The sequence below is a fragment of the Tamandua tetradactyla genome, chromosome 8, assembly GCF_023851605.1.
Source record: "Tamandua tetradactyla isolate mTamTet1 chromosome 8, mTamTet1.pri, whole genome shotgun sequence".
Taxonomy (NCBI): domain Eukaryota; kingdom Metazoa; phylum Chordata; class Mammalia; order Pilosa; family Myrmecophagidae; genus Tamandua; species Tamandua tetradactyla.
In genome coordinates, this window is record NC_135334.1 from 86,905,059 (window position 1) to 86,918,093 (window position 13,035).

The following is a 13,035-nucleotide window of genomic DNA, read 5'->3' on the forward strand; positions in this document are numbered from 1 at the left end:
GATAGCACTTGGAATTGTCCAAGTGCAGATGGTGTGGAATCTATTTCTGTATTTTTCCACAGCTGACCAAGGTTCACCATGGATATTTGTTGGTCTTTTTGTCTTTTACTTTGGGGATACAGTTGTCCACAGGACCTACTGTTTCTCAAGATATTTTTGATAACTGTTATGAAATGGAAAAGGTATTTGAAAGTGCTTCAAATTGAGAAGGATCTGTTGAGAGAATTAAGTTTTTTTAAAATGAAAGTAAATAAGTTTAATTATTAAGCAGAGTTTTTATCACATTTTGCTCAAATACTGAGGTATGATTAAAATGATGAGACTGATTTTTTTTTTTTTTTTGCATTATGTGTGTGTCATGAAATGTCTACTCCAAAAGAGAAATTCCCAAATTGTTCCCAATAATGACACCCACTTCCAGCGAGGCATAAAAAGTTAGCTACTCTTAATTGTGTACTTGAATTGTAAGTTTATGTAAGTTTCACTTTCCTTACCTCTTCCCCTCCTCCCTTCCTTTATCCTTAGCCTGTCTTCTTACTTTATAATTAATCATTGCATAGCATGTAGATGTATAGAATTTCAGACTTAGGGGCTTGTTGAAATAGAGGAAGTTACTCTGAGTTACTTAGATTCCCAGCTTTTGGGAGTTTCATATAATGGATTTATCTTATGTTAATAATTCTTAATAGAAATTGATTTATAGGGCCTGAAGACAGGAAAGAATTTGTTGGTTTTCCTACTATGGGTATATATGATATTTAAAATAAATATGTTGTTACTTTTCCCTTTTACTTCACAATTTTTAGATTTGGGGAGCAAAGATTATTTTTATACTATAAAACATAGTATTTTAACATATTATTCTTAAAATTTTATTAAATGCCTATAGTATCCATGTATATTTCTAACATTTATAACAAAATATCTTACTGACTTTAAAAGATAAATTTTCTGAGAAACTATGCACTTTACATAGTGCATATATTAGAAAAAGGAGTTTCTCTGAGGTACTTTTGGAAAAAATTGAAATAATTTCTAATTGAGTAACCTTAACTTCTCAATCCTTACTGTGTATCTTATTGAGGTTTCTTTTTTTTTCGTTATTTTTCAATGTAAATACTGATTTATATATGTTTGTGTTTTCTTTTTAAAGGATATGTCGGATTAGTAAATCAAGCAATGACTTGCTATTTAAATAGTCTTTTGCAAACGCTTTTTATGACTCCTGAATTTAGGAATGCATTATATAAGTGAGTATTCAAAACATTCTATAAATAAAACTAATTCAAGAATGAAAATATGTTTTTTTCACTGATAAATTTTAATTTACCTTCTTGCACATATTTGTAATATATGGGGTATTTCTTACTTCATCAGACACACCTTGACTATTTTAGAAGAACCAGAATCTTATGAGAGTCGGCATATTAGAAATTTGAGGAGAGAAAGAATTAGAAGTACGTAGACAACAAAAGGATAAAATTAATAAATTTAGTATACATTTAGTATACATTACATTTAGGGTAAATTACTATATTAAGCTTCCTTCATTTATAGCTTTAACACTTTATGAAGAAGTAAATATGTTATGTGTTTTTGAGAGAATCTAAAAATATGTATAATCTCCATCAACTCCCAGTTTAAGAAACCAAAGTTATCTTTTTGAATTTGAAAATTTCGTTCCTATTTAAAATATAATACAGATTGTTCTGTGTTTTATGTATATATAGTGTATTCGTTTCTAAAAGATTGTGTGTGTGTGTGTGTGTGTGTGTGTGTGTGTGTGTATCAGATACTTTAAAATGCATTGTGGAGAAAGTTCGTATTTATATAAGCCCTGGAGTCAGACATTTAATTTTATGAGTATCCTATTATAATATATTTAATACATCCTTGCTTTAGGTATTTTCTGTAAGTTATGCATAACTCCTTTATTTTTTAGGATATTTTAAAGTATGAGTAAATTTCTTCCTTTTTTGTGTTGCTTTTGAATAATTTTTGAAGTTCCTATAAATACATATTTAAAGTACTTTTGGAACTTTTAAATATTATTGGTTGTATTGCTCAAATAACATTATATTACCTTTACATTTAATTAGAGGCTTTTCATCTGAATTTACTTGTAAAACTTGACATGTTTTTCATTCACTCTACTGTTTTGTTACTCAGTAGTGTTAATATGCCAAGTACTTGGTGGATAGAGAAGGAATTTGAACTGAGATCCTTGTTCTTTAGTAGTTTACAGATCGCTCCACAATGGCAAAATTTATACGTGTGCATGCATGATATAGTTTAAATAACATTTAAGTACAGCTAAATGCCATGAGAGTTAAAGGGAGATGAATGAAATTAATGTGTTGGTGGGGCTTCCAGAAGATCAGCATAACTAGAATTTTTGTCAGATTACTGGAAGATTAGGTTAATGAGTAGTCTGGTGCCTGCCCTTAAAATTGAGTAGTCCAGGATCATGTGCCTGCTTCTGGGAGCATTGCATAGAAATGGGCGTGTCTGTATGACTTCTAAATCCCTGAAAATGGTCTGCAAATTTATAGCAATGTGGAGAAGAGCAAGAAAATAGCCTTCATTCACAAAGCTATATTGGCCACTTACTGTATACCAAGCACTTTTCTAGGCCCAAGGAATTAGAAACAGTGGGAAATAAAACCAAGTCCTTCCCTCGGAACTTCCATAGGTGAACTTAAATATATAAGCTTTTTTTTGCATAGTAGTTTGTGCCGTGAAGAAAGTAAAGCAGGGTAATGTAGGGAGAGGTGACAGATTCAGTTAGGTGGTCAGGGAGGACCTCTCTCAGGAAATACCAGGTGAATAGATTTCATAGGAGGCAATTTGTGAAGATCTGCAGGAAGAGCATTCAAGGAAGAAGAAACAGCAAATGCAGATGCATACAGGAAACAAAAGACATCATTGTGACTGGAGCCCAGTGAGAGAGGAGAGGTATAAGGACAAAGAGGAAAACCAAATGCCTTGAAGATGAGAGTGAAGTATAGCAGGTGTGAAACAAAGCCTGAGAGCACTGATGTTGTTCTTTAGTGTAGAACTAAGGAAAGGATGGATCCTTTAAAAGGCTGAATTAAAGACATTTTAAATGCAGAAGGCACTTACTTGAAAAAATATGGGTTTGTTTGTTAGTTTTTCCCATCACTTATTAATTATATAGTAGCCAACAGAGAATTTAACATTTTAGATTTAGAGGCAGGTAAATAACCAATTCAATACATTGTTTTAGGAAAGCTTATAGTGCAGTGTGAGGATAAATTTGAAAGACAGGAAACCCTGAAAGACTCTCTTATTATATGAGACATAGATGGATAGGGGTCAGAGTAATGGTGGTGGCAGTGGATATAATATTTAAGAGTAGAAACTGGTAGAATTCAGCGTCAGTGGAAACTTTTATTTAGAATTAAAGGGAAGGAATCAGAATAAACCAAAGTTTCTTACTTAGGTGACTGGAGTAAACAGCAAATATTAGCAAAATTTAAAATCTTTTAAATTATTTGTGAGCACAGACTAAAAGACAGATGAGAATTCACTTTTACATTATGGTAATTCCTCCCCACTAGTGAATTTCCCATGCATGAAATTTGAGCATGCTCTGTCAAGTATCCTTTCACAGCTATTTGGAACATTTTAGATCCCATAAATGTTAATTATAAATCTCTTCTGTAGAGAATCATAAGAAAACGGGTGAGCTAGGGATTGAGTATAGAAGAGGGGAGGGTTAAAACAGATGTCAGATAATGAATGAGCAGAGGGGTTTACAGAGAAGCCTTGAAAAGAAACAAGCAAAGTGTTTTCCATTAACATGTTTAAAAACAAGGAACTCACTGTTCAAAAAAAGAAACAAGGTCATATTTAACAATTTGTTCACATCAGAATCCAAACAAGATTGCAATTGGTTGATAAGACTCTTTTAATCTATTTCATCTCCTTTTAATTCCCTTTCATTTTTTTCTTCCTTGAAAATATATGTTGAAAACTGATGTCATTTGTACAGTAGTTTGTCACAGTTTAGGTTTTTGATGAGTGCAAGCTCATAGGGTCACTTAATAGTGTGCTTCTGTTTCCTGTATTACTTACCAGTTCATTCTCAGAACAAGCCTTGATCAGATTCAGGTTCAGTGATTACTTTTTTAAGTGAGCTTTGCCTTTCATTATTGGAACTGCTGCTGCCTTACACCTTTTCTTGTTAAATTTAAATTTCTTCTGAATTTATAAATTAGACAAAGACTGTTTCATTAGTTATTAATAGTTTAAGTTCATATTCAAACTGTATAGCAATTAGAGTTAGATCTGGTAATAATGTCTATTGTTATGATATTGATGTTAATTATACTTAAAGAGTAAAAATATTTTATAAATAATTTTCAAACATTTCATTTTAATAGGTGGGAATTTGAAGAATCAGAAGAAGATCCAGTGACGAGTATCCCATACCAACTTCAAAGGCTTTTTGTTTTATTACAAACCAGCAAAAAGAGAGCAATTGAAACCACAGATGTTACCAGAAGCTTTGGATGGGATAGTAGTGAGGGTACTAAATCTCTTGTAATAAATATTTCTGATATTCAAAGGAATTCTGGGAGAAAATATTACAAACCAAGTATATTGACAGTTTCATTAACTTTATACCTTTCATTGTTTTTTTCTGGTATTTAGAAGCAACTTTTTTTTTAAGTTTTTTTGCTGTATAATATAACATATATACAAAGCAAAGAAAGAAAAAAGCAGTAATTTTCAAAGCACTCTTCAACTAAGTAGTTAAGGATAGATCCCAGAGTTTGTCATGGCTTACCATTCCATCATCTCAGATTTTCCTTCTAGTTGCTCCAGAACATTGGTGGGTAGAAGGAATATATATTGTTTTATCATCAGAATCGACCTTTTTCTTGTTTGTGAAAAATAACATAAAAGCAATAAATTTGAAAGCATGGAGCAAAAATTAGTTGTACAACAGATTTCAGATTTGATGTGGGTTACAGTTCTACAATTTTAGGTTTTTATTTCTAACTGCTCTGAGATACTGGAGATGAAAAAGAAATTTCAATATTATGATTCATCAGTTATACTCGTTTGTTAAACCCTACCTTCTTTGTATAACTACACCATCGTCTTTGATCTTTCTCCTACTCTTTAGGGATATTTGGGCTATGCCCATTTTAACTTTTTCTTGTTGAAAGGTACTTTTGATAATATGTGGTAGGGAAATGGAACTAGTTGATGTTCTAGAGAGGCTGGCTCCTCTAGGTTTCAGGACTTACCTGGTCTAGGGACCTATCTGGAGGTTGTATGTTTCTGGACAGTTACCCTAGTACATGGAACCTTTGTAGAATGTTATATATTGCCCTAGGTTAAGATTGGTTGGAGTAGTTTTGGTTGGGGTTTGGCAAGTTATGATAGGTGGCAATGTCTAACTGAAGCTTGTGTTGAGTATGACCTCCAGAGTAGCCTCTCAACTATTTGAACTCTCTCAGCCACTGATACGTTATTTAAAAAGTAGCTTATTTTAAAAATTTAAGCTCTGAGGGGTAAATTTTTGATCAATTAAAATTTACTTATGAAATAAGCTTATACCCTAGTTTTGTTATATAAAACTGAATTTTGAAAAGTTTGTCTTTAATTTTTTTATATCATATTTTTTAACTCTTCACTGAAAAATAAATATGTTAGCACCATAAAGCATTTGCTGTTTATAAACTGCTGAGATCTCTTGGTTCTTTTCCTTGTGATTGCCTTTTCATAGTTCTTGTGTACATTTTGTGTATTTTTAAAAATTTATCATAACTTTGTGTAGACTTTTCCTTATTTCCTTGTTACTTTTAAACAACAAACTAATTCATTACATTAAATGTATTGCTCTTTTTAATTAAGTTTTATCTTAAAATAGCTTGGCAGCAGCATGATGTGCAAGAACTGTGCAGAGTTATGTTTGATGCTTTGGAACAGAAATGGAAACAAACAGAACAGGTAATTCATATCTCTAAAGTTGAAGAAAGGGCTGTTAGTGCTTTTTAATAAGTCATTCACTACTCTTAAAGTGACTTTTATTCCACTGGGATCTCTTAAAATTTGGACCTTAGCCCAGTAGTTAAGAGTATTGAATGGGAAATTGGAAGTACTAGGTAGGTTCTTGCTTAGCCATTAACCAAGTTGTAAAGATCCTCAGCAAACCACCCTGGAACTTAATTTCCTTATCTTTAAAATAAGAAAGTTGAGCTGTATAATCTATCAGGCCCCTTAGCTGTAAAAACTCTATACTTCAGAGTTCGAGGGGGTGGGGTGGTTTGGATGATATTTTGGACGATATTTTCAGATACTAAGTTAATTTTATGTCTTATAATCTATCACATTAGAAAGTGTATTTATTCTTCAGGCGCTTCCCTCATTCTGGCCAGGGAGGTATAATGATATGCTTTTAACATTTAGGTTTCTCATTAATCTAACCCTATTCTTATCCAGTGGAAGGAGGAACAGATTGGGAGTGGAGAGAAAGTTAGCCTGTCATTAGGATGAGAAGTTAAGATTGAATTGGGTGGGGCTCATCACCAGAGAGGTTTTTACTGGTTGTAGTAATAGAGCATAGAGGATCACAGGAATAAAAGAGGAAGACTATAAAAGTTAGTTTGGAAAGGGACTACTGTCTGATTGGAACCATTGTGATGGCTTAGACCAAAGGTTTTTAAACTGCAGATTGTGATCCATTGGTTGGTTATGAGATCAGGTTTTGGTAAGTCACTTAAAAAATGAAATAGAATAGAAAATATAAGAGAGTATCTCATAAGTAAGGATAAGTATTGTTTTAGGAAACCTGTTATTGTTTTATGTACTGGGTTGTGTTGTAAGTTTTCTTACTGTGGGTTATTATAAAAAATATTTGAAAAAACTGGTTTGAACCACTTTGAAATGCCCTCCCTTGTATAGAAGACATAATCATATATGACTGGGGCAGGTAATGGTAGAAGAGAGAAGATGGATCCTAGTTTGAAGGCTTATAAATCTTAGCCATTTAAAGAGATATAAGTTGATGAAAGAAGTAAACTGTGGTATACTTTTCTTCATACCTTTTCTTACTTAAGAGATACTGAATAAAAGTTTTAAATTCATCTCTAGTGGTCTAGTGTCTCTATATAGTCCTGTGGGACTGTATTTTAGTAACTTTATATAGATGGTATTAGGGGCTGTTTCTTCTTCGTAGGTCTGAAGTTACCCTTCCTCCTTGTTACATCCCTCTCTGTGGGTCAACACTTCCATTAAGATCAGCTGGGGCATTCCTACTGAGTTCCCAAGTTTTGGTACAAGAATCTTGAGGCAAGACATTCACATGGAGGGTCCTTACTTAGGGAATTACCTGCCTTCTTTGAGCCAGAAGAATCCCAGTTGGCTAAGTTTGGGGACTAGGTGAGAGATCTATTCTTTTAGATGAGGATATTTTGAGGGAGATGGACTTTTAAAAATTTAAAGATTTACATTTTTTAAATTATAGTGTATTTCTCTTTAAATTTGTTTTTTGTTTTATGTGTATTACTTCAAAAAGTTTGATTTGTACCTTGAGCTAAAGGATATGACTTATAAGTCAGAATATGTAATTGTGAGAGTGGTGATGTACATTTGTAAAGCTATAAAAACAGTCATTTACTTAGATGTATAATTATCAGCATACCTAAGGTGAGGGATTAGGATGTATTCTCATCCTAAAAAAGAGATAATATGAGACAGTAATAAAATAAATTGGCAACTGATTTCATCAAAACCTATGTTAATAGTTTTTAGTGACACAGCAGTTGAAATAGTAAAGTTTTGCAAATGACTTTTAAATAAGTATTAATCGAATTTTATTGATTTTTAAAAAATGTTCTGTCAATTTTTTTCTGTAGGATTTTAGGCTTTCTAAAGGTTTTACAATATATTTTTTTGAAACCCATTCTATTCTATAAAGTATGACTTATTGTTTATTCACATATTTTGAAAATTATTTTTAGGGAACAGTTTTAAAATATCAATATTCTTATTTTTAGGCTGATCTCATAAATGAACTGTATCAAGGCAAGCTGAAGGACTACGTGAGATGTCTGGAATGTGGTTATGAGGGCTGGAGAATCGACACTTATCTTGATATTCCATTGGTCATCCGACCTTATGGGTCCAGCCAAGCATTTGCTAGTGTGGTGTGTACCTTTCAGCTTGCTTGTGTATCCATGTACAGAATACATAATAGCACAGTGGTATAATTGTTTTAAGACAAGTATCTCCCTAGATACACTTTCTTGGATTGTTGATCATTCCTGCCTTTCAAACTAGTAACATCTAGAAGATTTTTGACCCTTCAGTGAGTCCTAATAGTGCATATTTCCGAGAGAAAATAATGCAAATGTAATGTCTCATGGTTCAATATTTTATTCTTTCTGATAGGTGATTGGATGATTTAACATTCATCTTTTTTTTTTTAATTCCAAACAATCATTTTATATATGTTTTATTGTGACTTTTATTTTTCCATTGGAAAGTACTTTTTCTTTTTTGAGGGGTTGTTTAGTTCCCACCCTTTTCAGTTTGAAAGAGCAGCCTCTTGTTTTTATGACAAAGGCCACATTTTTTAAAGGGGCATCTCTGTTCTAGATATATAATTTAAAAACCATACATTGTGTAAACATAGGTAATTTGAAGAATCAAAACTATATATAATCAGCTTAATTATTCATATACTAAGTATATAATCGGGGGTTTCTCTACAGTTTCCTCATTCCTCCTTTTATCATCTATCCCTTAATTGTGTTTTAATAATTTTCTTATTGCATTTTATGATTATATGTATGTTTAATTACTTATACAAAAGGAAAGTCATTGAAGGAGTTAGGTTGATATTTAAAATTAGAGTATTTGGAAACATTTATTTGGACCTGTTACATGCCAGGAGAAAGAAAGCTAAATAAAACATCTAAAGAAAGTAGAATTTCATAATTTTGGGGGGGGCGTATTTATTTTGTTTTTTCAAGCTGATGGTGACTCTTAGCTAAAATCTTTGTCTTGGAAGCTATTCCATACTTTATCCGCTAAAAAAAAAGTGCTTCAAGTATGGTTTAGCCCTACGACTTCTCAGATAATTGATTCCCATTGCTTTTTTCTCCCATTTTTCTATGGCTACCAGGAAATAATTAGCAGGAAGTTATGGGATCAGTCAGTGGGAATCCAGAGCGAGCACTTAAGTGTAAGACCTCCCTTGAATAGTCAAAGATGAAATCTCCTTACCTCCACTCTTTTTCCTGAATACTTTGCTTTCTGCGTATATTTGAAAAAAATTATTAAAAGCTTGATAGTATCTTTTGTAAACTGCCATTCTAGGCATATTAAGTTGGCCTTGGTTTAAGTGGTTCATTTTGTTTGTATTTTATTGTGTTTTTTTTCCTGCTGTTTAAAATAGAAATGATAAAATGAAAAACCATTGAATAAGTTGTTGACATTTGCCTTTTGAAGACTCGTTTCCTTATTAATTTTTAAATATGACATTTCTTTAGCAAGATATGCTAGGGAAAAATTTGGTAGTTCCCAAGTATTTAAGTATTTTTCAAGGTACTTTTTCTGTCTATTAAACAGTATTTTTTAAGAAAGATTTTTCACATATACTTTCAATTTTTACATATTAATTGAATGTTGAGGTAGCTAGTTTTATTTGTGTTGTCACATTGATATATTAAGTATTTGGCAGATATAATCGCTGTCTAAGTCTTGATTGCATCATTTATTCGTCTGCTGATTTGCCGCCACTTCCTTACTTACATTGTACACATCAGCAGTGGAGCCATATGGAGGATATATTTGGAGAAATGAAAAAAGTCACATTTCTAAATGAAATTCTCCAAAGGTAGTAGCCTTCATTTTCCACAGATGTGGTGGTAGTGGTGGTCAAGTGGGAATTGGAAGTTACAACTCTGAAGCAGTAAGTAAACAGGTTTAAAACACACATACACTAATAGGGCTTGCAAAAGGAAACTTAAAACTTCTTAGATTTTTCTGGAATTTTGAGGGAAATTACAGCAAGTGAAACTACCCAAGACAGGGGTTCTAAGGAGGATACTTCCTTTAGAGAACTTTAGTTAGAGGTAAGTGATTTCCATTATTTTCTGAATTCCAAACCTATGATTTTATGCTCTGTAGTCCACAGAAGTCATCACCTAGCATATAAAATTAACTTTATGCCACTGTTTGCCATTGTGTACTTTGTTTATATGATATATATTAAAAATAATTTGGTGTAAATGTGGGCTGTAAAAATCTAGTTAAAAGCAACATTATAAAGTCTTTCATTCAGAACATCTCTCTCTGTATGTTTATATATATGCTTTTATATATATTATAATTTGGCCTTAATTTGGAATAGACTCTTTTTTAAGTTTACTTTCCTACCTTTATTAGTGGACTCAGGTTTTTTTGTCTCATAGGATTATATGCATGCTCATGTACATGCAACGCTGATGGTTATTATATGTTCTGTTCAGTGAGTCATAGTATTATGGATATGTGTTTATAGTAATAATCTGATGTTTCATTTAACAGTTAAATGCGAGGTTTTGTCAAAAATCAGTGTGCTCTTTTTTTTAAATCTTCATCTGAAACATCCAGTTAGTGGAGTTGTTTTGTCTCCATATTTAAATGAATTAATATGAAAATAATATTTAAGATCAAAATATAAATGGAATTACCCCTTACCTAATTTATCATAAATCTATAATGAATTTTTCTTGTTTTTTTTTCTGCATGATTGATAGCAAATTATTTTTATAATGAGTGCTAGGAGTCTGCTATAATTAAGAAAAAACTTATCATATTTTCTTACTGAATTTTTTTTTTTAGTTATTACAGCTGTGATATTTATTCAAATTTCTTTTCTTCATTTTATCTGGGCAAGTAGGAAATCAATGTTTAAGGGCTCTTCTGCCATTCTCTTCATCTCAGATTAAGTTCTGTTAAACACTAATCTCCAAAAAGATTTAATAAATGTTCTGGAGGAGGCTTTTTTCATTAAATACTTTTGGGAAACTCTGTCTGTGGTCCTCTTTGAGAACTTCACAGTGCATATTTTATTTTAAATACCCTAACTATTCTGTGGTAGAGAAATCTGTTTAACTATGTTTAATAGAATTTTCTTTTTCTGTGGAACATCTGTTAATATCTTAGGGTTAATAGATTCTTTGGAATAAATTTAGGGAAGCTCTACATTAGATTAAGATGATTTAAGGAGTATCTTATTTTGTTAAAGTAATACTTACGTCCTTGCGATATTATAAAAATATGTGTTACAACTTCCTCTTGTTTTACCTATTTTGTTACTAATCTTGAAAAATTACTATCAGCAGAAGAAGAATTGCTTGTGTTAGTCCTTCAAAATATTTTTGTTCTTAATGATTTATTAGGCAATTATAATCAGTGTTCACTGATTAGACCTGTCTATATAAAAACAATATCTCTGAATTTCGTCAAGTTAGCTTTAAGCTGCTTACTGCCAAAAACATTTGAGGATGTACTGTTATGAGGGGATAGTCCTAAATACTTTCAGGTGATGCATAAAAATTGGAAATTAAATTTGATGTTGATTATGTAACTATAGTTCATAAATTAAAGAAAATGTTCCTCTCAGCTTTTTCTGTTTTTAAAAACTCTTATAGTGCTTTTCTATTTAACAGTAAAATTTAGGAACTATTTTTATAGTTACGTTTTGTCATACAACATATTTTTTAAGTGCTTACTCTGTAGCAGACACTATTCTAAGCCTTTTTAACCCTGATAATGTTGTGGTAACATATATAAAACATACAGTTTGCCCTTCTAACCATTTCATGTATACATCGATTACATTCACAATACTATACAACCATCACCACCATCCATTATTAGACCATTGTTACTGGTATACTTTATCACTTTGTTACTGGGTAAGTACATTTAAATATCTGTTTATTATGACAAAATGTGTGGCTCAAAAGTTTGATATTGGGTTTGGCTACATAGTTCCATATAGCACGCCTTTGGAAAGAGAAGATTGCATAATACCAAAAATTTACTTCCCTAAGTAAACAGTTTAATGATTGTTTTAAAGTTTTGCATGCAACTTGTTATTAGTGTTTATGAAATCAAAAGTGTTTAGTATACAAAAGTTTATATCGTAAGTCTTACCTTGATTTAACAGGTGATTTGGATATTTTTATATGACTAGCTCAGCCATGTAGCTCGTTTGGTTGGAGGAGTGGTCCAAATTTGTCCAAGTATGTAAGCATCACAGAAAGAAAAATGTGTTTCATGAACTCCATTCTCAGTTTTTTAAAGGAATTTATGTGGTTAGACATACTGGGAACCAATTTAGAAAGTAGGGATTTCTCAGTTTATCTGAACACCATAATTGCATGGAGTCTTGAATAGGGTATGAGATATTGTTGGTTTGTACAGGTTGGTGTGATGTCCCGATATATCTCAGGGTAATTTGGGCAGAGAATAAAAATATATTTGCAGAGCTCCCTTGGGGGACTGGAGAGAAAGGAGGAAGTATTCAACTTTCCCATCTGGGGAATTTCTGATACTCTCACAGGCAGTGGTACAGGCTGAGTCCTCAATCTTGGGGTTCGCCCCTATGAAACATATTCCTGCAAAAGGGAAGCTTACTTATAATTATGCCTAAGAGTTACCCCCCAGAGAACCTCTTTTGTTGCTCAGATGTGGCCTGTCTCTCTAAGTCAACTAGGCAGTAAACTTACTGCCCATGCTTCTACGTGGGGCATGGCTCCCAGGGGTATAAATCTCCCTGGCAGCATAGGACCAGACTCCCAGGATAAGCTGGGACCTGGTATCATGGGATTGAGAAAACCTTCTTGACCAAAAGGGGAAAGACAGAAATGAGATAAACTAAAGTTTCAGTGGCTGAGGGATTTCAAACAGAGTTGAGAGGTTATCCTGGAGGTTATTCTTATGTATTAGATAGATATCCCTTTTTAGATTATGGTGTATTAGAGTAGCTGGAGGGAAATACCT

General features: G+C 32.4%; 1 protein-coding gene across 2 annotated transcripts in view; it reads left to right on the plus strand.

Moving 5' to 3' along the window:
• The window catches only part of USP47 (ubiquitin specific peptidase 47), a 169,691-nt gene that overhangs the window by 88,725 nt on the left and 67,931 nt on the right, over positions 1-13,035 (plus strand). For both annotated transcript variants that reach the window (XM_077114003.1, XM_077114004.1), the window contains 4 exons: positions 1,154-1,250; positions 4,407-4,552; positions 5,906-5,985; positions 8,034-8,183. In XM_077114003.1, the coding sequence (XP_076970118.1) occupies positions 1,154-1,250; positions 4,407-4,552; positions 5,906-5,985; positions 8,034-8,183 (473 nt within the window). The remainder of the gene's footprint in view (positions 1-1,153; positions 1,251-4,406; positions 4,553-5,905; positions 5,986-8,033; positions 8,184-13,035) is intronic.